The 25,285-nt window shown below is 36.6% G+C and overlaps 2 protein-coding genes across 2 annotated transcripts; one reads left to right on the top strand and one right to left on the bottom strand.

The window, feature by feature from the left end:
• Positions 1-225: 225 nt before the first annotated feature.
• Positions 226-2,718, top strand: LOC100378398 (CST complex subunit STN1-like). The gene has a single exon (XM_002741076.4). It carries the CDS (start codon positions 344-346, stop codon positions 1,523-1,525), a length of 1,182 nt encoding a protein of 393 aa, XP_002741122.1. The 5' UTR covers positions 226-343; the 3' UTR covers positions 1,526-2,718.
• On the bottom strand, positions 2,527-23,924 carry LOC100378246 (bifunctional polynucleotide phosphatase/kinase-like). The gene is made up of 16 exons (XM_085500512.1): positions 23,625-23,924; positions 23,076-23,122; positions 21,923-22,405; positions 21,537-21,616; positions 21,312-21,369; positions 20,346-20,366; positions 18,363-18,449; positions 17,582-17,702; positions 17,205-17,272; positions 16,845-16,937; positions 14,808-14,876; positions 14,509-14,536; positions 13,752-13,813; positions 9,685-9,794; positions 9,336-9,423; positions 2,527-3,562 (listed from the first exon to the last, which is right to left on the bottom strand). Exons 1-16 carry the CDS (start codon positions 23,788-23,790, stop codon positions 3,374-3,376), a joined length of 1,770 nt encoding a protein of 589 aa, XP_085356638.1. The 5' UTR covers positions 23,791-23,924; the 3' UTR covers positions 2,527-3,373.
• Positions 23,925-25,285: the final 1,361 nt, after the last annotated feature.

Genomic DNA, 25,285 nt, shown 5'->3' with positions numbered 1-25,285 from the left:
AAGTTAACCTAAGATTCGAATTTGTAAAGAAGCTCGGGTTCAAATGAATGACAGTCTTAAGTGTTATAGACAGTTCCCTTCGTGAAAATATTTGCTAAAAATTGTTTCAATGTAATTTATTTGCTCATGTTGTACATGGCGAACCCACTCTTAATAGATAGAATCCCAAACTTTGAAGCCGACAAACTGAATACGTAAATAACGTCAGCGTTACGCAAGGTCGAGATTCTAGTAACTTGATTGTTGTGGGACCCCTACCCAGATTAACCAGCACAAAGAGCTTTACTAGTGAAGATTCATTTTGGTTCACGGTCAGCTTACAGTCTTCATTCCTTTTACTGATATGGCTTCCCCGTGTCAACAGGCCGCTGCCATGGGCGAGTATCAACCGAGACTACACTGGGGACTGGACCCAGTACATTGTAGTTCTGTTAAGTTTTACATCAAAGACGTTCTAGAAATGTCTGAATATCCCACGTGTCCTGGAGCATATGCTTATTTAAACCACCCAGTCATAAAAGTGGATATCATGGGATATGTAGTGGAAGTTGATGAAAAAACACGTTTCATTTCGTACAGTATTGACGATGGTACAGGCGCCATCAGATGTGTGTGCTGGAAACCCAAACAAACGTCATCAGCCGACATGCGATTTGACGAAACATTCAAAGTTTACTGTGCGTCAAATGATGTAAGTTTTAACAATTCTATTTCTACTTTAGAATGTCTAAACGAATTAGCAAATTCTGTTAGTGAGAGCAAGAGTGAACATGTTTTAAAGTTGGGCGACTTTGTTCATATTCGAGGAAAAGTCAAGGAATACAAGAAAGTGCGAGATATTAGTGTGTCTTACTCTAAGAAGATCGATGACCCAACTGGCAGTATCGAGATGGCAAGAATGCTTGAACTACCAACTCTGTATGAAAATGTTTACGACAAGCCGTTTTTGCTGCCACGCGAACTGGCAGAAGAAATAGAGTCACTGAAAGAAGAAAGACAAACCGGTCTTAAAACTGAAGAGAGAATTGTCCGGGAATTGCAAGAGAAAGTGATAAACTTTCTGAAAATAAATAACATTAATAGTTTTGAAATAACTGACTTACAGACGGTATCTGATTTAATTGATATAGCCCAACAGCCTTGTAAGGAATACACCCAAATCACAGAAACGTCTATGAGAAAAAAAGCCACTGCAACACAAATACACACAATCTTCAAAAAAGTGGTTCATGTTTTGGAAGAGTTGGGTATTGCATACAAAGAGTCCTATAAATATAAAGTTGTTCAAGATGGAGATCATTTAGAGAAGACTATTGTGAATATTATTCAACAAGATTCTCAAAAACCCAAATATAAAGAGAAAGGATGCCATTATATGCATGTGGTGGATTGTTTACACCAATATCAACAATACAAGAAAGTAACCATGACAACTGTACTCCAAATTCTAGATAAGTTGGAGAGTCAGAGTGACGTAATCAGTACCTCACACAGACACTATATTGCATTCTCTAACAGTTCTTAAGTTTGTTACATTTAACACTACAGTCCACCGACTTAGAATAAAATACGTTAGTTAAAATAAAATTAGTTTTAGTCACAGTGGCTGCCAGAAATAGTTTTTTTTCTTAGCTAAGACACATGATGCCATATTAACTAACACTCATTGCGACCACATGCGTTAAAATGTTGTGTAAATATACAAAACATTTGACCCACATATATACAAGTATTTACATGTTGCTACACACTGTATGCAATCAATATGGGTAGATTAGATGTTTTTAAAAGATAAATCTTCTCAGAATTATTAGTTTGTAATTACATACAGTAATTTGTCATAGCCAATTTGTTATTGGCAACTAGCAACTAGAGTTAGTGAAACCCAGAATGATGTTCATTATACCATCTTTTTTAACTTATTTAGTAATGACCGTTAGAAACCATCTGATGTATCAGAGAATTTTGTTAGATCAGGACCCTGAACATCTAGGTAAACTATTAAAAGTTGATTGGACTAATGATTAGAATAATTAACTGCAAACCAAGCGAGAGACTGAAATTTTTAAAAAATGTTTGAAAATTGTGACATTTGTAGCAGTGAACAACCGGTAGTCACCTATTCTGCATCTTGAATTTTCAAGGTGAATGTTCTGGCGAAGCACTCCACTATTGGTTGTAGAGAGAGGAATGTCCGAACGGAACAACACCGTGCAGGCGAATGATGCCTATTCTGATGTATGGCATTTTTACTTAAACTTGGCTTGCAGGTGTAATGTTTATTAAACAAGTTTTTTTGCCTACTGAACCAGTAGTACTGATCATTGTTGAACTTCAGATGAAAGTAAGTAGACTTAATCAGTGCGCTTACTTTTTTTTATTTTCTATAATCATTCCTAAATACGAGTAGCACAAAATGATTAGATTGACCCAATCCCAGAATTCAAGTTTTGAAAACTATTGCATGTCCACCTGGCAAGCACAAGTGCAATGTGCACACTCAAAATATAAAACACTTTCAAAAACTTGTATTTGAAAAAAGAACATTTATTTATATGTACCATTATTAAAACTAAATGAAAAGTGGCTCTATAATCTAGAACCTGTGAAAACACCTCAAATATTTGTAAATTTGAGAGGGTACCTGCCTGCCTGGGAAATATGAGAGCAATTCAGCTGTATAAAGGTTGAATAAAAAGTGAAATTGCTGATGACAAACTATCTAAGTATTAACCTAAATAACTGCACTGTCAAATTTATCAGCATAAATGTATTGTCTTGTACAGTGTTCTGGCGATCATGTGCGAGTTATCAAACATTAGTATTTTATTGCAAATAGAGTGGAACCAAGCATAGATTGTTGTTCAGTGTATGACTCAGATGTCTGCAAACATGTGCATATAATACAAAATGGTAAGCTGAGTTGTGATTCCCCAAAACATTTTTTCTCACTGAACAAATCACTTGTAAACAGATGTTTACAGTAATATACCGTATACATGTTTAACACTGTCTGTTAATATACATGTTCAATCAATCACATAACATGATGTTTTAGTATCATTTTTTTTAATCAACTTTTTAAACTCTGAATTTTTCAGTGATCCCACGAAAATTTAGTTTCTGCACAAAGCCACTGCAAACAGATTTCAACACCATGGCAGTTATAAGTATGTCTGTCGCTACATGTATTCTAAATTGTTTTCACTTTTTTGTCTAAATCGAACAAATCCTGAATCATAATACATAAAGGTTGAGTGACAACATTGGTGTACAGACCTAATGAAATGAACACTGAGATATATAAACCTGCATATTAGTAATTCCTTGATTTAGCTTTGTTTTTGTAATCACATTGATACAACAGACTAATTTATTTTTCAACCAAAAACGTTCTGTATAGTTCTTCATCTTCTTTCAGTTGAAACTGTGGAACAAAGTTAACTTGCACAATCTCATTAAAACCTTCATCCAGGGTTGGTTCTTTGAATTTATTTCGATAACTGTATAAAACCATGTCATTGATTACATGGTCTTTACCAACACCAGAGAGTTCTCGAAACTGAAAAATATGAAAAGGCACTTTAATCTCTAAATATTTACGGTAAATACAGTATATACGTAAGGCAAAGACAAAAAAACACATGTTTTTGGTTTTTATACACATCAGTTAAAATGTGTGCATCTTACCTTTTTTAGTTTTCTCAGAATTTTAGAAAGAACAAGAAAAATTTTGCTGCAAAAGCAATCAAAGAAAGCTTAGAAAGAACTCCCGTGTTGGAGTATTGGAGACACATTAAAAATTAATTCAAAATTACTTGAACTTGAGATATTGATGGAAATGCAGAAAACTAATTATGCAAATAAGGTAACTAATATGAACACATTTAAGCGTAAAACTAATAAGGTCTGCGCAATGTAAAAGTAATAAGATCTGCGTAATGTAATATCTATGTACCAAGTTTCATTGAAATGTGATTAGAACCAAAAAATTATTAATTATTGTGCTAATTAAGAGAATTAATATGAACAGATTTTAACCCAAAATTAATCAGGCTGTCTATTGTCCTAGAGCATTTATGTACCAAGTTTTATTCAAATGTGATGATCAATACTTGAGATATCAGTATTAATTAATTTATTAATTATGTTAATTAGGTGATTAAGAAGCATAAATATTTACCAAAACTAATATGGTGTATAGTCCTACACATGTAGGTTCATTGAAATGTGATGAGCACTCTTTAAAAGTTTCATTAAAATTCAATGAGTGGTTCTTAGGACAAATTAACTAATTAAGCAAATTTAGTAGTTAATATGCACAATAATTTATCCTAAAATTAATCAAGTCTCTGCATAGTCCTAGAAGATCTATGTCGCAAGTCTCATTGAAATGTGATGATTAGTACTTGAGATATCAGGTGAAGGGCTGAAAATTAACTAATTATGCTAATAAGGTGATTAATATGCACAAATATTTCTCCAAAAACTAATTAGGTCTCTGCACAGTCCTCAAGTAACTATGTACCATGTTTTATTGAAATGTGTTCATTACTACTTGAAATATCAATAGCTGAAAATTAATTAATTATGCAAATTAGGTAATTAATATGTACTGATATTACCCTAAAAACTATCTGTGCAGTCTCATATGACATCTATGTACCAAGTTTTATTGAAATGTTATGATTAGTACTTGAGATATCAGTGGAAAAGCCGAAAATGGATTAATCATTATGCAAATTAGGTAATTAATATAAACAGATTTTTACCCAAAACTAATGAAATCTGCGCATTAGATCAGAGCATCCATGTGCCAAGTTTCATCAAAATCCAATGAGTGGTTCTTCAAATATCAGTGGAACAGTCATGGAACAGCTTAAAATCAGTTAATTATCATGCAAATTAGGTATTTAATATTCATAGATTTTTACCAAAAACAAATCAAATCTGCGCATTAGTTCAGAGCATCCATGTGCCAAGTTTCATCAAAATCCAATGAGTGGTTCTTCATATATCAGTGGAAAAGTCATGGAACAGCTAAAAATCAGCTAATTATCATGCAAATTAGGTAATTAATATTCATAGATTTTTACCAAAACCTAATCAACTCTGCGCATTATCCCAGAGCATCTATGTACCAAGTTTCACCAAAATTTGATTAGTGGTTCTTGAGATAACGGTGGAACAAAAAAAGTGACATACATACATACATACATACAGACATACGGACATACAGACATACAGACATACAGACAGGGTAACTGCAAAGACTCCCTTTTGTGCTTCGCACACGGGAGTCAAAAAGTGTATTATTTATTTATTTATTTATTTATTAATAGCTCTTACCTGTGTAATAAATGAATAAATAATACTCTGTGCTTGCAACGTACGAGATTTTAGTATGAATAAAATAAATGATTTAATTATAAATATATAGAATTGCAAGGATTCAATCAATAAGATATAAATATCGCAAAAACACATCTAAAATTTAAGAACTTCACTGCACATGTGTAATGACCTCACCCGGAAGGTTTTGCGAACTGAAGATTAACCCGGGCTTCAAAAAAGCAATTGCTAGTTGGAAATGGCGTACAAATTACGATATTTAATGTGGGAAATGCCTTGTACGCTTACAAAAAATAAGATCAAGATAAGATGTTTTGCCTGCTCTAGAGCGGCTGTAAATACAAAACACCTGCATTGAACACTGACCTTCTCATTATGTTTTGCATGCTCTAGAGTGACTGTGAATACAAAACACCTGCATTGAACACTGACCTTCTCATTATGTTTTGCCTGCTCTAGAGTGACTGTGAATACAAAACACTTGCATTGAACACTGACCTCATTATGTTTTGCCTGCTCTAGAGTGACTGTGAATACAAAAACACTTGCATTGAACACTCACCTTCTCATTATGTTTTGCCTGCTCTAGAGTGACTGTGAATACAAAACACCTGCATTGAACACTGACCTTCTCATTATGTTTTGCCTGCTCTAGAGTGACTGTGAATACAAAACACCTGCATTGAACACTGACCTTCTCATTATGTTTTGCCTGCTCTAGTGTGACTGTGAATACAAAACACCTGCATTGAACACTGACCTTCTCATTATGTTTTGCCTATTCTAGAGTGACTGTGAATACAAAACACCTGCATTGAACACTGACCTTCTCATTATGTTTCGCCTGCTCTAGAGTGACTGTGAATACAAAAAACTTGCATTGAACACTGACCTTCTCATTATGTTTTGCATGCTCTAGAGCGGCTGTGAATACAAAACACCTGCATTGAACACTGACCTTCTCATTATGTTTTGCCTGCTCTAGAGTGACTGTGAATACAAAACACTTGCATTGAACACTGACCTCATTATGTTTTGCCTGCTCTAGAGTGACTGTGAATACAAAACACTTGCATTGAACACTGACCTTGTCATTATGTTTTGCCTGCTCTAGAGTGACTGTGAATACAAAACACCTGCATTGAACACTGACCTTCTCATTATGTTTTGCCTGCTCTAGAGTGACTGTGAATACAAAACACCTGCATTGAACACTGACCTTCTCATTATGTTTTGCCTGCTCTAGTGTGACTGTGAATACAAAACACCTGCATTGAACACTGACCTTCTCATTATGTTTTGCCTGTTCTAGAGTGACTGTGAATACAAAACACCTGCATTGAACACTGACCTTCTCATTATGTTTTGCCTGCTCTAGAGTGACTGTGAATACAAAACACCTGCTTTGAACACTGACCTTCTCATTATGTTTTGCATGCTCTAGAGTGACTGTGAATACAAAACACCTGCATTGAACACTGACCTTCTCATTATGTTTTGCCTGCTCTAGAGTGACTGTGAATACAAAACACTTGCATTGAACACTGACTTTCTCATTATGTTTTGCCTGTTCTAGAGTGACTGTGAATACAAAACACCTGCATTGAACACTGACCTTCTCATTATGTTTCGCCTGCTCTAGAGTGACTGTGAATACAAAAAACTTGCATTGAACACTGACCTTCTCATTATGTTTTGCCTGCTCTAGAGTGACTGTGAATACAAAACACTTGCATTGAACACTGACCTCATTATGTTTTGCCTGCTCTAGAGTGACTGTGAATACAAAACACTTGCATTGAACACTGACCTTCTCATTATGTTTTGCCTGCTCTAGAGTGACTGTGAATACAAAACACCTGCATTGAACACTGACCTTCTCATTATGTTTTGCCTGCTCTAGAGTGACTGTGAATACAAAACACCTGCATTGAACACTGACCTTCTCATTATGTTTTGCCTGCTCTAGTGTGACTGTGAATACAAAACACCTGCATTGAACACTGACCTTCTCATTATGTTTTGCCTGTTCTAGAGTGACTGTGAATACAAAACACCTGCATTGAACACTGACCTTCTCATTATGTTTTGCCTGCTCTAGAGTGACTGTGAATACAAAACACCTGCTTTGAACACTGACCTTCTCATTATGTTTTGCATGCTCTAGAGTGACTGTGAATACAAAACACCTGCATTGAACACTGACCTCATTATGTTTTGCCTGCTCTAGAGTGACTGTGAATACAAAACACTTGCATTGAACACTGACTTTCTCATTATGTTTTGCCTGTTCTAGAGTGACTGTGAATACAAAACACTTGCATTGAACACTGACCTTCTCATTATGTTTTGCCTGCTCTAGAGTGACTGTGAATACAAAACACCTGCATTGAACACTGACCTTCTCATTATGTTTTGCCTGCTCTAGAGTGACTGTGAATACAAAACACCTGCATTGAACACTGACCTTCTCATTATGTTTTGCCTGCTCTAGTGTGACTGTGAATACAAAACACCTGCATTGAACACTGACCTTCTCATTATGTTTTGCCTGTTCTAGAGTGACTGTGAATACAAAACACCTGCATTGAACACTGACCTTCTCATTATGTTTTGCCTGCTCTAGAGTGACTGTGAATACAAAAAACTTGCATTGAACACTGACCTTCTCATTATGTTTTGCCTGCTCTAGAGCGGCTGTGAATACAAAACACCTGCATTGAACACTGACCTTCTCATTATGTTTTGCCTGCTCTAGAGTGACTGTGAATACAAAACACTTGCATTGAACACTGACCTTCTCATTATGTTTTGCCTGCTCTAGAGTGACTGTGAATACAAAACACTTGCATTGAACACTGACCTTCTCATTATGTTTTGCCTGCTCTAGAGTGACTGTGAATACAAAACACCTGCATTGAACACTGACCTTCTCATTATGTTTTGCCTGCTCTAGAGTGACTGTGAATACAAAACACTTGCATTGAACACTGACCTTCTCATTATGTTTTGCCTGCTCTAGAGTGACTGAATACAAAACACCTGCATTGAACACTGACCTTCTCATTATGTTTTGCCTGCTCTAGAGTGACTGTGAATACAAAACACTTGCATTAAACACTGACCTTCTCATTATGTTTTGCCTGCTCTAGAGTGACTGTGAATACAAAACACTTGCATTGAACACTGACCTTCTCATTATGTTTTGCCTGCTCTAGAGTGGCTGTGAATACAAAACACTTGCATTGAACACTGACCTTCTCATTATGTTTTGCCTGCTCTAGAGTGACTGTGAATACAAAACACCTGCATTGAACACTGACCTTCTCATTATGTTTTGCCTGCTCTAGAGTGACTGTGAATACAAAACACTTGCATTGAACACTAACCTTCTCATTATGTTTTGCCTGCTCTAGAGTGACTGTGAATACAAAACACCTGCATTGAACACTGACCTTCTCATTATGTTTTGCCTGCTCTAGAGTGACTGTGAATACAAAACACTTGCATTGAACACTGACCTTCTCATTATGTTTTGCCTGCTCTAGAGTGACTGTGAATACAAAACACTTGCATTGAACACTGACCTTCTCATTATGTTTTGCCTGCTCTAGAGTGACTGTGAATACAAAACACTTGCATTGAACACTGACCTTCTCATTATGTTTTGCCTGCTCTAGAGTGGCTGTGAATACAAAACACTTGCATTGAACACTGACCTTCTCATTATGTTTTGTCTGCTCTAGAGTGACTGTGAATACAAAACACTTGCATTGAACACTGACCTTCTCATTATGTTTCGCCTGCTCTAGAGTGGCTGTGAATACAAAACACTTGCATTGAACACTGACCTTCTCATTATGTTTTGCCTGCTCTAGAGTGACTGTGAATACAAAACACTTGCATTGAACACTGACCTTCTCATTATGTTTTGCCTGCTCTAGAGTGACTGTGAATACAAAACACCTGCTTTGAACACTGACCTTCTCATTATGTTTTGCCTGCTCTAGAGTGGCTGTGAATACAAAACACCTGCATTGAACACCTGCTTTCTCTGCACAAACTGTATATCTGAAAAATAAAGCACAATGAAACAACTATTCTACAAACACTTTGTGAACAAGTGAACTATAGATGGCGCTATAGAGTGGTCATTGTCTCAATGTTTTCGAACTCTTCCTATCTGGTTCAAAGGCATCAGATGCAAAAATGCCCGTTGCAAATTTCACAAACAATATTTTAAAATTAAAGCAGGTAAAACATGTTTTATTATATCATTTCATTATTTATTTTTTGTAACTGTAAATGAGTGAAATCATTGTACATGTCTACCTTTTTCTGGACTCAATATCTGGACTTGTATTATCTATTACAACACTCTTTCCTTGTTTTAGTGCACTTTCACAGGCTGCCACACATTTCTGCCATGAACCAATAGTATCCTTGATAAACAAAACATACACTGAATAATGATGTTGTTTTACATACTGAAAGGGCAAACATTGCATTGAACTAAATTCAGTACTACCGGGGGGTTTATACAGTACTAACACACACACTGAACACCTTACTTTGTGCACATACTGCACACATTACCCTACGCACACACTGAACACCTTACTCTATGCACACACTGAACACCTTACTCTATGCACACACTGAACACCTTACTCTCTGCACACACTGAACACCTTACTCTATGCATACTAGTACACTGGACACCTTACTCTATGCACACACTGAACACCTTACTCTATGCATACACTGGACACCTTACTCTATGCATACACTGGACACCTTACTCTATGCATACACTGAACACCTTACTCCCTGCACACCAAACTCTCTACACACACTGAACACCTTACTCTCTGTACACACTGAACATCTTATTCTCTGCAAACACTGAACATCTCACTCTCTCCAAACACTGAACACCTTACTCTCTCTGCAAACACAGAACACCTTACTCTCTGCAAACACTGAACACCTTACTTTCTGTACACACTGAACACCTTACTCTCTGCATACACTGGACACCTTACTCTATGCATACACTGAACACCTTACTCCCTGCACACACTGAACACCTTACTCTATGCACACACTGAACACCTTACTCTATGCATACACTGAACACCTTACTCTATGCATACACTGAACACCTTACTCTATGCACACACTGAACACCTTACTCCCTGCACACACTGAACACCAATTACTCTATGCATACACTGAACACCTTACTCTATGTACACACTGAACACCTTACTCCCTACACACCAAACTCTCTGCACACGCTGAACATCTTACTCTCTGCAAACACTGAACATCTTACTCTCTGCAAACACTGAACACCTTACTCTATGCACACACTGAACACCTTACTCTATGCATACACTGGACACCTTACTCTATGCATACACTGAACACCAATTACTCTATGCATACACTGAACACCTTACTATATGTACAAACTGAACACCCTACTCTCTGCAAACACTGAACACCTTACTCTCTGTACACACTGAACATCTTACTCTCTGCACACACTGAACACATTACTCTATGCACACATTGGACACCTTACTCTATGCACACACTGAACACCTTACTCTATGCACACCAAACTATCTGCACACACTGAACATCTTACTCTCTGCAAACACTAAACATCTTACTCTCTGCAAACACTGAACACCTTACTCTATGCACACACTGAACACCTTACTCTATGCACACACTGAACACCTTGTGCTTTGCACACACTGGACATCTTACTCCCTGCACACTGAACACCAATTACTCTCTGCAAACACTGAACACCTTACTCTCTGCAAACACTGAACACCTTACTCTCTGCAAACACTGAACACCTTACTCTCTGTACACACTGAACACCTTACTCTCTGCACACACTGAACATCTTACTCTCTGCACACACTGAACATCTTACTCTCTGCACACACTGAACACATTACTCTATGCACACACTGAACACCTTGTTCTTTGCACACACTGGACATCTTACTCCCTGCACACTGAACACCTTGTTCTTTGCACACACTGGACATCTTAATCCCTGCACACTGAACACCTTACTCTATGCACACATTGGACACCTTACTCCATGCACACACTGAACACCTTACTCTATGCACACACTGAACACCTTACTCTCTGCAAACACTGAACACCTTACTCTCTGCAAACACTGAACACCTTACTCTCTGTACACACTGAACACCTTACTCTCTGCACACACTGAACATCTTACTCTCTGCACACACTGAACATCTTACTCTCTGCACACACTGAACACATTACTCTATGCACACACTGAACACCTTGTTCTTTGCACACACTGGACATCTTACTCCCTGCACACTGAACACCTTGTTCTTTGCACACACTGGACATCTTACTCCCTGCACACTGAACACCTTACTCTATGCACACACTGAACACCTTACTCTATGCACACACTGAACACCTTACTCTATGCACACACTGAACACCTTACTCTATGCACACACTGGACACCTTACTCTATGCACACACTGAACACCTTACTCTATGCATACACTGAACACCAATTACTCTATGCATACACTGAACACCTTACTCCCTGCACACACTGAATACCTTACTCTATGCACACACTGAACACCTTACTCTATGCATACACTGAACACCTTACTCTATGCATACACTGAACACCAATTACTCTATGCATACACTGAACACCTTACTCTATGTACACACTGAACACCTTACTCCCTGCACACCAAACTCTCTGCACACACTGAACATCTTAATCTCTGCAAACACTAAACATCTTACTCTCTGCAAACACTGAACACCTTACTCTATGCACACACTGAACACCTTACTCTATGCACACACTTAACACCTTACTCTATGCACACACTGAACACCTTACTCTATGCACACACTGAACACCTTACTCTATGCATACACTGGACACCTTACTCGATGCATACACTGAACACCAATTACTCTATGCATACACTGAACACCTTACTATATGTACACACTGAACACCCTACTCTCTGCAAACACTGAACACCTTACTCTCTGCAAACACTGAACACCTTACTCTCTGCAAACACTGAACACCTTACTCTATGCACACACTGAACACCTTACTCTATGCACACACTGAACACCTTACTCTCTGCACACACTGGACACCTTACTCTATGCACACACTGAACACCTTACTCTATGCACACACTGAACACCTTACTCTATGCACACACTGAACACCTTACTCTATGCACACACTGAACACCTTACTCTATGCACACACTGAACACCTTGTTCTTTGCACACACTGGACATCTTACTCCCTGCACACTGAACACCAATTACTCTATGCATACACCGAACACCTTACTATATGTACACACTGAACACCCTACTCTCTGCAAACACTGAACACCTTACTCTCTGCAAACACTGAACACCTTACTCTCTGCAAACACTGAACATCTTACTCTCTGTACACACTGAACATCTTACTCTCTGCACACACTGAACACATTACTCTATGCACACACTGAACACCTTGTTCTTTGCACACACTGGACATCTTACTCCCTGCACACTGAACACCTTACTCTATGCACACACTGAACACCTTACTCTATGCACACACTGAACACCTTGTTCTTTGCACACACTGAACACCTTGTTCTTTGCACACACTGGACATCTTACTCCCTGCACACTGAACACCTTACTCTATGCACACACTGAACACCTTACTCTCTGCACACACTGAACACCTTACTCTCTGCACACACTGAACACCTTACTCTCTGCACACACTGAACACCTTACTCTATGCACACACTGAACACCTTACTCTATGCACACACTGAACACCTTACTCTATGCACACACTGAACACCTTACTCTATGCACACACTGAACACCTTACTCTATGCACACACTGAACACCTTACTCTATGCACACACTGAACACCTTACTCTATGCACACACTGAACACCTTACTCTATGCATACACTGAACATCTTACTCTATGCACACACTAAACACCTTACTCTATGCACACACTGAACACCTTACTCTATGCACACACTGAACACATTACTCTATGCACACACTGAACACCTTACTCTATGCACACACTGAACACCTTACTCTATGCACACACTGAACACCTTACTCTATGCACACACTGAACACCTTACTCTATGCACACACTGAACACCTTACTCTATGCACATACTGAACACCTTACTCTATGCACACACTGAACACACTGAGAGGCATAAGAGCAGGAAAATTAGTTCCTAGGCATATATGCCCATATTCAGCCTGTTTGTAATATACTTGCACTTGAACTTACTCTGTTTATATGAACATAATCTTTTGGTATAAGATGCAATTTAGTGAACGTTGACTTCCCACCTGTACAAGAAAATGTAGATTAGAGTAAACAAGTATAAGACAAAGATATTAAACTGTATGGTGATATGTGTGTTCTATGTCAATGTTTCGACCAATAGCATCATAGCATTCAAATGAGGCATGGAAAGATTTGACTGTGGAAATAGAATTGAGCCAGTTTACAAAGTCACAAGTAGGCAACACATAATACACCTTCACCAATATGTAAGAACACTCTTCGGCAAATACAAACAAATTCTTTCACTTCTCTGCATTAATATTTCTAGAAATGTATGTTTGTCTTGCAATTTTATCAATAATCTCACAATTCATGTGACTTCAAATCTTACAAGTCAATAAACCACTAGTTATGGAATAACTACTAAACATAATAAATGATGCACACTATGGAGGATCTGTTTATACCTCCATGTGCACACTAACTACTACAATAGATTTATTACAAACATTCCAGATTACAGTTATATTTACTTGTTATTTAAATCAATAAGCACCACAATTAAGGCTGACATAAAAACAAAAGACTACACACACACATCATCCTGGGCAATCAACTTAGGGGATTAAAATCAAGTTAAACATTTTAACCACATGTCTGTACATTAAATACAGCCACTAAATTGTATTCTTTTCATTACCAGATGTATACAAATCATGACAGCAGCATTTTATAAGTATATAGAATACTGACTTACATGCAGGGTACCCCACCAACACTATAACCTGTAATTAAAAAAAATTATATCAACAAATAATTTCATAATAGTCAAAGATAAATATGAACTGTAAGCCTCCCTAATTTTCATAAGTCAGGAAAAATGATGAATAATCACTGAATAGTTCACTAGAATCTTTACATGTAACATTTCATTCCCACTTTACAGATCTGTGAGGTACCATTCACTAACCAACATTTTGTGTCTGCAATTCAACATTAGATCAAGCATAGAATTCTGTGTTACCAATGATTTCATAAGTAGATGAATGTTGATACCTCTTGTGTTGTCGATGAAACATTTGCATCAAGTGGGATTAACAATGGTGTAGTCTTGTCAACCTTGCGCTGAAACAATGTATAGAATACGTTAATATGCTGGCCATACCCATGGAAATAAAACTTTTATTTAAATTAACTAGTAGCTTCGCGGTGAGTGGATTTCGTAGCAGTAGCTTTAGAGAGGAGTAGGGCTTTGTCGCAGTAACTGGTCTTTTCATCGTTTTTGAGAATTAAAGTTTGATGTGTCTTTAACAACTGGTGCTATTCTTGGAATACCATCCTTAGAAGCTGCTAATTTGCCCCTATGACTTGTGCAGTTGCTCTGGCAGGAGTTCCTATATGCTCTAATAATGCCCCCTAGTTTCTAACTTCGACCAAGAAACATTTAATCATTTACAGTATGGAATTTGCATCATGTATTCTTGCTGTACTGCTTAGTGACATACTGTAATTAATGATCTTATTGGTGTTGCAGAAGAATAGTTGAATATTGTTTATTGAAATTAATAATCCTCAGAACAATTTTTCCAATATAGATAAGAAATTACGAAACGTACGAAACAAATGTATATCTCATTCTCAGCAATAAAATAAAGAACTGTATAGATATTTTAATTATTACTAATGTATCGCAATACAACTAATCAAAGTTTAAAAAAATTGCAATATAAAATATTCCATCAGTGACACAATTTTATAAACTGGTTTGGCAATTCCCACCACCAATTAGATATCATTTGTGTATTTTAATAGATACAGGTACACCAACAAAAATGAAATATTAATTTCACAGGGTCACATGACTTTGTACTTTACAGGGTCACATGACTTTGTACTTTTCAGGATCACGTGACTTTGTACTTACTGGGTCACGTGACTTTGTACTTACTGGGTCACGCGACTCTGTACTTACTGGTTCATGCGACTCTGTACTTACTGGTTCACCTGAATTTGTACTTCACAGCGTACTTAACATGGTCACATGACTACTTTTCATGGTCACATGACTTTGTACTTTTCAGGGTCACATGACTTTGTACTTTTCAGGGTCACATGACTTTGTACTTCACAGGGTCACAACTTTGTACTTACTGGGTCACATGACTTTGTACTTACTGGTTCACATGACTTTGTACTTTACAGGGTTACATGACTTTGTACTTACTGGTTCACATGACTTTGTACTTTACAGGGTTACATGACTTTGTACTTTACAGGGTTACATGACTTTGTACTTTACAGGGTCACATGACTTTGTACTTTACAGGGTCACATGACTTTGTACTTTACAGGGTTACATGACTTTGTACTTACTGGATCACATGACTTTGTACTTCACAGGGTCACGACTTTGTACTTCACAGGGTTACATGACTTTATACTTTACAGGGTCACATGACTTTGTACTTTACAGGGTCACATGATTTTGTACTTTACAGGGTTACATGACTTTGTACTTGCTGGGTCACATGACTTTGTACTTACTGGATCACATGACTTTGTACTTCACAGGGTCACATGACTTTGTACTTTACAGGGTCACATGACTTTATACTTTTCAGGGCCACATGACTGTACTTTTCAGGATCACATGACTTTGTACTTTTCAGGGCCACATGACTTTGTACTTTTTAGGGCCACATGACTTTGTACTTTTCAGGGTCACATGACTTTGTACTTCACATGGTCACATGACTTTGTACTTACTGATTGAGTTACATGACGTTGTACTTACCAATCGAGTCACATGACATTGTACTTACAAATCGAGTCACATGACGTTGTACTTACCAATCGAGTCACATGACATTGTACTTACAAATCGTGTTACATGACATTGTACTTACCAATCGAGTCACATGATGTACTTACCAATCGAGTCACATGACGTTGTACTTACCGATCGAGTCACATGATGTTGTACTTACCGATCGAGTCACATAACGTTGTACTTACCGATCGAGTTACATGACATACTTACCAATCGAGTCACATGACTTTGTACTTCATAGGGTCACATGACGTTGTACTTACCGGGTCAAATTTAGGAAGATCAAACTGTGCTGTTTTGTAACTAAGAAAAAATTCTTCTGGTGTCTTAAACTGTAAACCAGCATTCAAAGCAAACTGTGAAACCAGAACAGAACAGAACAGATTATTTCTAAGTAACTCAAGTATTACTTACTGCACAACTGCAGAACTAAAACATTTTGTGCTATCCAGTCGTGCTACTCAGACAGTACACCGTCGCATCGATCTCTGCTGTGTGTCAGCCAATACTTCCACTGTACTGTCTTCGTACATACTTTGCAGTATCCTTGTAATAACCTCATATTCTATGTAAAGTAGCATGCAAGCAAGAACTCCAGTACATCTAAAATACAAATAACTCACCAATCTATCACTACAACTGAAATCTTTCTTCTTTCCAGGAGCCCAATTTACTGGTCTTCCAGCTGCATCTATTTTGTAAAATCATAAAAACCTAATAAAATATTCTTTTCAATGCACATTGACGCTATTTGTATGTATTATTCATTTGATTGTTTAACAGTTACAATGATAGATTCACAACTATTTAGGTTTTAATTAAACAAGTTTAAGAAGAATCAAAGATTATACTTTTTCATTATCATATATCAATGCCATTAGGATACCGAAAATGAAAAAAAAATCTTGTTTAATAATGGTCACTTTTTTGAGAAAATATGCGTCACGAAAAATCTCTCTAGCGCAAATTGCAAGTTAATGGTACAACTAAGGTATCTCACCTCCAATGTAAATGCTATTTTTTGTATCAATTGAGATACCATCATTTGCATAATCTTTCAGGTAACTCCACATTCCCAAAGCAGGTTTTCTGAACATTCCTTTACCTGTGGCAACGAAGACCTAATAAAAACAAGCGTACAGTACGAATATAATCACTGCCACTAGAGGGCAGCCTATACAAAAAAACATGCTTTAAATAAATAGAAGCAGACACTGTTTTCATGAAGCAAATTAACATGGATCAACAGTTAAAGAAAAGAAACATGATATGACATTTTATTTTTTATTTTATTGAAAGACCAATAATTAGACTTCATTAGGAAAGATATAATTCAAGTTTTTTGTAGAGATCAGCTAATTGCGACATTTGAATATCTGAGTGATATGTACAACCAAGGACAATATAGTGTGTTAGATGCATGTACACTGCAAGTTATGAGATGTAAGCAATACAGTCATTGTGTTTTGATATTTACCACCATCAGTGGTAGCACTTTTTTAACTTCAGATGCTTCATAGAAAATATTTCTTGAGACACTAATGATATTGACACAAAACAAGCAATTATGTGCATGAATTCCTATAGTCAGTACAATATCATTTTGTCCTCCATTGTACAATGATATAGGAACAGCAAATATGGGAGTTTTATCTCTATTCATCAGGATATTTTTAAGGATTGCCAGGGGCGGGAAGTAGACTGCCGTTATATGAAAGTTATAAAAGTCACCTATGTATGATACATCAGACCTACCATAGTTTTAATAAATCGTACATTACCTGTATTGGTATTCCTAGTTTCGCCAAGATATTTATTACTTTAGATTTAAATGAGTCCACACTGAGTCGACCTCTCTCGATACCAAGCTAAGTGAACAGACACATTGTTACATGTTATATAGATCATCATCCATGTGTGCACCATAGAACAGATACACAACATTCATAACTACACATCAGGCAGTTCAAGTCAAAAGTGCAATTTCAAATTTTGTGTACTGAATTTACATGCGTTATATACAGCGTGTGGGACCCATGATACAACTGTGACTCTTTATATATCTTGTATAATGTACACTCTAGATCAAAGTTTGTATTTTTCATAGTAGATGAAATTTTTATCTATGTCAAAAAACATACATTTCAGGAGAAGCACATACATATTTTTTTAACCATTAACCATTAACCAGACAGTATCTCTGACAGTCAAACGAACTTGTTAATTAGTGTTGTAGTTAAGAGGATTACATCTTTTCGGTTATATATTTTGTTAAACTATTGTGTGGAAAATACACCAGTGTTTAGCTTTCTGTGAAGCTTAAAGCGCGGTGGTCGTAGCGCAGCGCGTGTTCGAATTTCATGTAAATAAACAATGTATTTTACACGCGTTGTACACGTCTCTATGAGTCCCATATCGAACAGAACGCGGCACGACAAAAGGTCTGGTTACTGTAACACCATTTTTTTTGCTAGTATTTAATTTCACTATTTGGATGTTTTGAGTAATTTACTAGGTTGTAACGGGAAAACAATGAGTTCCATTGTTATTTCACATGTTCATATTGATTTAAATTATCGGATTTCATCAATCAGTGAAAATAGTGAAATTAAAAATCATTGAATAATAATGCACTTATCGTAACTGCTGAAAACTTAGTTCTGTTTTTAGAAGCATTTTTACAATCCCTTTATATGCCTTGAATTTTAAGATAATTTCCCAATAACTAGATACATACACAAATCTCTTACCAGACCAGAAACCCCCAACGTTATCACGAACATAGTATGCATACTTCCACAGTGTGACATAATACAGGACTGATCAAAAATGCATGTCACATGGATTGATGACATATACTGCAAACATCTTTCATTGTACATGCTACCTGAAAAATTTATATATGATACGACAACTACGGACTGTGGTAAAAATGTTTCTTCTGGCCACAGTCCCTCCACAAAGAGGCAAGTTCTGGCAAGTTAATTTTTGTATTTACAAAACTATTATTAAATCGCAGGGAATTGGAGCAAATATCAGGAATGAGCAGAATCGTTGTACATACCATAAAATAAAACACCTTGACATCAACAAAATTAGCATACAATGTGTGTACACTGGTCTATTTCAGAAATAGTTCATCTGTCAACACTCCGCTGTTTCACTTTTTTTTGGAATGTGAAAATATGCACGTGATAAATATATAATTCCACAATATTTTCCCAAAATTTAATGTCAGCAGATATGAGTGACCATTGCCGGAGTTTTGTATCCATCCAAGCCGCAGGTAGTTACAAGTTTATTTGAAGATTATATATTTTTGAATTTTTAGTTTTGGTCTCTATAAGTACATCGTCTTACAATCCCAGATTATATTATGAGGTTATTACAAGCATACTGCAAATTATGCATGAAGACAGAACAGCTGGAGTATCGACCGACGCGCAGCAGCGAAGGCATACTGTCTGAGTATAATAACCTTATTATTATACATCTTTTCCTTCCAAGGATACATCATGGGAATGCCGAAATCAAAAACGGATTTAGCAAACTTCTTTGTTTGGTGTCCAGTCAAACCCTGGTGGCAGCCATGTTATTTTTTATTACGGACATTCCATATTTGGAATTCGCATTTCCTTATATGGTAGGATGAAAATACCCCGTAAAATACCGCAAAATTATGACACGCTGTAACTTATGGCATTACGGTGACAGATAATACTAGTTATTATGAAACACAAGAAATAATTTTCCACATACCGTACCTGATTAGTAAAAAACACAATCTGCAAAAGACAAGAATAAATAAGATTACAGTTGAGTCATGCACAGCAGTGAAATATGCACATGTAGTGCATTAGTGGATTCAAATTGTTATCATATACGTAGACTCATTATCATCTAGGTGTGACATCACAATGTGGTGTGATACGGTATCGGACTACTTTCACAGTGTAAACAGTCAGGTGTCACTACTGTAAAAACTGTGATAAATTTCAAACATTCGCTTGAAGTGTAACAATACTTTGTAAATAAATGCATTTCGTTGCGTTATGTAAAATAACTCTCCGTCAATATGCTAAATCCTGACCTACTAAACGTGAAGACTCAGTGGTACATGACTGTGTGTTCAAATACCCTGTGTCATATACTACGTTCACGTTACGGGATCTCTTCATGTGCCGAAATTTTTAATCCGTTGTGTTTGCAGAGGGATTACAGCAGTTGCGTTCACATTATTCGGGACCCACTTAGGACCGCAAATCTCGGCAAGTGCCAAGTTTCAGTCCCAAGAATCTATCGGGACCGAGATTGAGTTCTTTTCGGCACGTGCCGACTCGGTCCCGATCATACACACACAAGTTTCGGCATGTGCCGACTCGGTCCCGAGCCTCGGCACGTGTCGAGATCTCTAACATGAACGCCACTATACACACCCAGGTTTGGATCTCATAACATTTTGGACTAAAGTTAGTCAAATAGCCACATCAATTAAAACAAAAAGCTTGTCATATATAATACCTCGGTATACCCCACTCAAGTGACATTATTCTGAAATCAAGACTTCCTACATAGCTGTATCACTTTGAGTATGCGACTTGGAGGCATATAGTCACTCACCCATGATGACGACATACTCATTCGAAATACTAAGTGATTATATATAATTATATATGGCGCCAGTCTTTACTGTAATTTCAATTATAAAATGAAACTTTATGTCAGCGTACCTTGTAACCATCAGATTTTAGCTTCCTAAGTCTACCAGGTACTTCCGCATAAATTATTCTGAAAAATGAAAAGTACATGTATTAAATAAAAGAAGGAGCATAATAACTTTCATTGTATATCACATTTTTTTAACTAAATTTATTAGTCTAGCTTATTTTATTAGATTTGCATTTTATTTTGAGCATTTTCACTCACAATAAATAAGTACATGTATAATTACTTACTTCCAATCATTGGTGTCCTTGGCAAATACTTTTCCTGACTTTGTAGTGACAATAGTACCATCTATATCAAAGCCGGCAATCTAAATGAGAAGTAGATTAATGTAAATTACTTGTATTCAAGATAAATTTCATAAGTGAGTGAAAATTGTGTTATTTTTGTAGCAATGAAAACTACACAGGGTCCTGAAGTCAAATCATGGATTCTCACAAATAACATCAAATCATAACAATTCCCAGAAGCAAAAATGATACCATCCACTGTAAATATTTATATTTCAAAATTAGTCTCTCACAAAATTAAGCTGTTTATAATACATTACTCTACACGGTTACACCACGGATGGTTAGGAATGCATTGTGGGGTTAATTTGAAATACAAGTAATACCTTGCTACTAGCCTGTACTCCACATGCAGTATACATCAGGAGTTTTCCATGATTCAACCACTTGGATTCAGTTTCCACTTTTCCTCTACAAACATCTTCTTTCTCATCAACAGGATCATCCTCATGTGATTTTAACTTTTTTGAGTTGTCATGACTGTCATTATCATCAGATGCTCTTCGTTTCTTGCTTTCTTTACCTGACCCAAAAAAGTCACGAATATTTCTCTTAGAAAATGTTTTTTCTTTTTCATCCAGTCTCCTAGCAACTGCATCACTCAGGACATCATCTTTATCAGTTTCTTCTTTAGGAACAATTGTAGAAGTCTTAGAATGTATATAACCTTGACTTTTTGCAACGCAGCTGAAGTATATTTCATTTTTATACTGTCCAGTTATTATTTCAAAAGAGTCGCCGTGTTTCAAAAGTAATGCATCGTTCTTTTCTATTTCCTTTCCTCCAACGCAACAAGAGTTGGCACCAAGCTGAAACAACAAATTATTTGATGATTAATTTTAGATATTAATAGCTTACCATCAGTTTTCCCTCTAATAAAGAAAATTTGTCACTTAGAAAAGTCTCAAAACTATCACGAATCAGGTCTATATACAGAAATAATGAAATTGAAAAATAAAGTTCCACAATGATTTGAACTGGCATTGTGTATGTAAGTTACTGGTATCATGAATCTGGTATCATAAAATTTTTAGTAAGACAATAAATAAAATTATCTCATAAATTGACACTTAATTTATATTTCATGCTAGAAATAGGCATTGCTGAGAGTTCTGGGAACTACTGAGCTTCGCTATCCTCATGGGACCAAGATGGAAGCCATTGGGACACTACTTTGGAACCAAAACTAATAGAATTTTCAAAAATTCATATTCACACTGGTTGCTCAGTTCTGTCAAGAAGATGTACACATACAAATACTGAATGAAAACGTTTTCTAAATAAATGACCATCAGCATTGGGTATAATGCTATAGTGAAATTAAAGGGTGGCAGTCGTCGTGCCGCGTCCCGTTCGATATGGGACTCATAGCGACGTATACAAGGCATGTAAAATACATTGTTTATTTACATGAAACGCGCTGCGCGACGACCACTGCGCTTTAAAATTGTCACAACTTAGCCATGTTCATTTACTTACTTGTTTAAGTTTAACTGTTTTCTTGGTATGATTTGCAATCAACAGTACTGTAATGTAATGATTTATGAATAAAATCTTATGTTAATATCATATGTAGGGCTTGAACACCACAATGGAAATTGTCTTGGTTCACTTTATTGTAAAATACTCAAACTCTCCAAACACAATAATAATTTCATCTTCATAGTGTTCATGTCTAATCAGGAAATACAATATTTTCATTATTACTTTGAAAGGTATTTTAGGGTTCAGTTACGTACTATACAACAAGGAACAAAAAATTTACTAGAGATTTGACATTTTTCGGCACAATTATTGTTGTTCCCATTTTGTTTCATTATAACACCCCCCCCCCCCCACCACCCACTATATATAGGAAAAGTTGTACACCCATCCACATCCGGCTCCCAGGCACAACACATTACAGTGTTGAAAAATAACTCGACTCTACCTCAACGACAATGGGATATGATATGACTTATAACAGTTTACTGGAACGTTGGTGTGTACTTATAGTGCGTGTGTTGACCACGGCGTTCAATGACCCACCTTGCTGTCGTGAACACCTTTTGTCTGCTATTTTTGTCTGCGGCCCACGGCCAACGATAACACGTTCCAAGTGTGGCAATGGAATTGGATCATGAGATTCTTCACAACACACAAGATAACATCCACCATCAAGGGAAACTAATTGTGCGTTGCTGACTGAACTCATCTTCAGATCAATGTTTGGTAGTTTAACCTCAAGTCATAAACAAACTGGCTGCTGACACTAGATCAGCTGGCCTTGTTTTTTAGATTTCTGCCACAAGCGGGCGCACTCGCAGTTCATGTCACATTACATAGCAATCAGGGCTAATCTGCACTGGCTCGGAAGGTTGTAAATGATTAGCTAGTTTGAATTTGCATAACAATACTGACAATGAACGTGCATTCAACGCCACAAGTTTTTAGCTCCGCTGTCGACTTTGTCGAGCGGAGCTTATCATATGAGTGATTGTCCGTCGTCGTCGTCGTCCGTCGTCGTCGTCCGTCGTCGTCCGTCGTCCGTGTCAATGTTTTACTTTTTCGACTTCTTCTTGAAAACTACAAGCCTGAATGCTTTGATACTTGGTGTATATGTACCTTGGGTAGACCTCTCTTAGGTTTGTTCATTTCATGATGATATCTTCAATTCTCTAATTTTGGTGAATATTTTTGTCATTTTTGGTAAAAAGTGATATTTTCGACTTCTTGTTAAAAACCGCAAGTGCAAATGCTTTGATAATACATATATAGGTACTACATGTGGACCTCTCTCAGATTTGTTCATTTTGTAATGATATCTTTAATTCTCTAATTTTGGTGAATATTTTTGTAATTTTTGGTAAAAAGTGATATTTTCGACTTCTTGTTAAAAACCGCAAGTCCAATTGCTTTGATACTACATATATAGGTACTACATGTGGACCTCTCTCAGATCTGTTCATTTCGTGATGATATCTTCAATTCTCTAATTTTGGTGAATATTTTTGTCATTTTTGGTAAAAAGTGATATTTTCGACTTCTTGTTAAAAACCGCAAGTCCGATTGCTTTGATATTACATATATAGGTACTACATGTGGACCTCTCTCAGATTTGTTTATTTTGTGATGATATCTTCAATTCTCTAATTTTGGTGAATATTTTTGTAATTTTTGGTAAAAAGTGATATTTTCGACTTCTTGTTAAAAACCAATAGTTCAATTGCTTTGATATTACATATATAGATACTACATGTTTGTTCATTTTGTGATGATATCTTCAGTTCTCTAATTTTGGTGAATATTTTTGTCATTTTTGGTAAAAAGTGATATTTTCGACTTCTTGTTGAAAACTGTAAGTCCGATTGCTTTGATATTACATATATAGGTACTACATGTGGACCTCTCTCAGATTTGTTCGTTTTGTGATGATATCTTCAATTCTCTAATTAATTTATTTTGGTGAATATTTTTGTAATTTTTTGGTAAAAAGTGATATTTTCGACTTCTTGTTAAAAACTGTAAGTCTGATTGCTTTGATACTATTCATATTGTTCATTTTCTAATCATGTCTTCAGTTCTTTAATTGAAAATGTGCATTGCTAACAGCGGAGCTATCTCAGCCGATAGGCTGCTTGTTTGTTTTTTAGCCAATCAGAATTCATCTTCCGAGCCAATGCAGATCAGCCGAGCAATCACGATGGCTT

The sequence above is a fragment of the Saccoglossus kowalevskii genome, chromosome 6, assembly GCF_978046115.1.
Source record: "Saccoglossus kowalevskii chromosome 6, keSacKowa6.1, whole genome shotgun sequence".
Classification (NCBI taxonomy): domain Eukaryota; kingdom Metazoa; phylum Hemichordata; class Enteropneusta; family Harrimaniidae; genus Saccoglossus; species Saccoglossus kowalevskii.
Note: the sequence above shows the minus strand (reverse complement) of the source record. Positions and strands in the feature narration are given on the sequence as shown.

Bases quoted from the DNA above. Each gene is read 5' to 3' on its own strand.
- LOC100378398 (XM_002741076.4), top strand. From the start codon at position 344: ATGGCTTCCCCGTGTCAACAGGCCGCTGCCATGGGCGAGTATCAACCG.
- LOC100378246 (XM_085500512.1), bottom strand. From the start codon at position 23,790: ATGAGTTCAGTCAGCAACGCACAATTAGTTTCCCTTGATGGTGGATGT. The intron at 23,123-23,624 runs GTGGGTCATTGA...ATTACATTACAG, and splicing joins AAGGTGTTCACGACAGCAAG to TACTGTTGATTGCAAATCAT. The intron at 21,370-21,536 runs GTAAGTAATTAT...TTCATTTTTCAG, and splicing joins AAGGACACCAATGATTGGAA to AATAATTTATGCGGAAGTAC.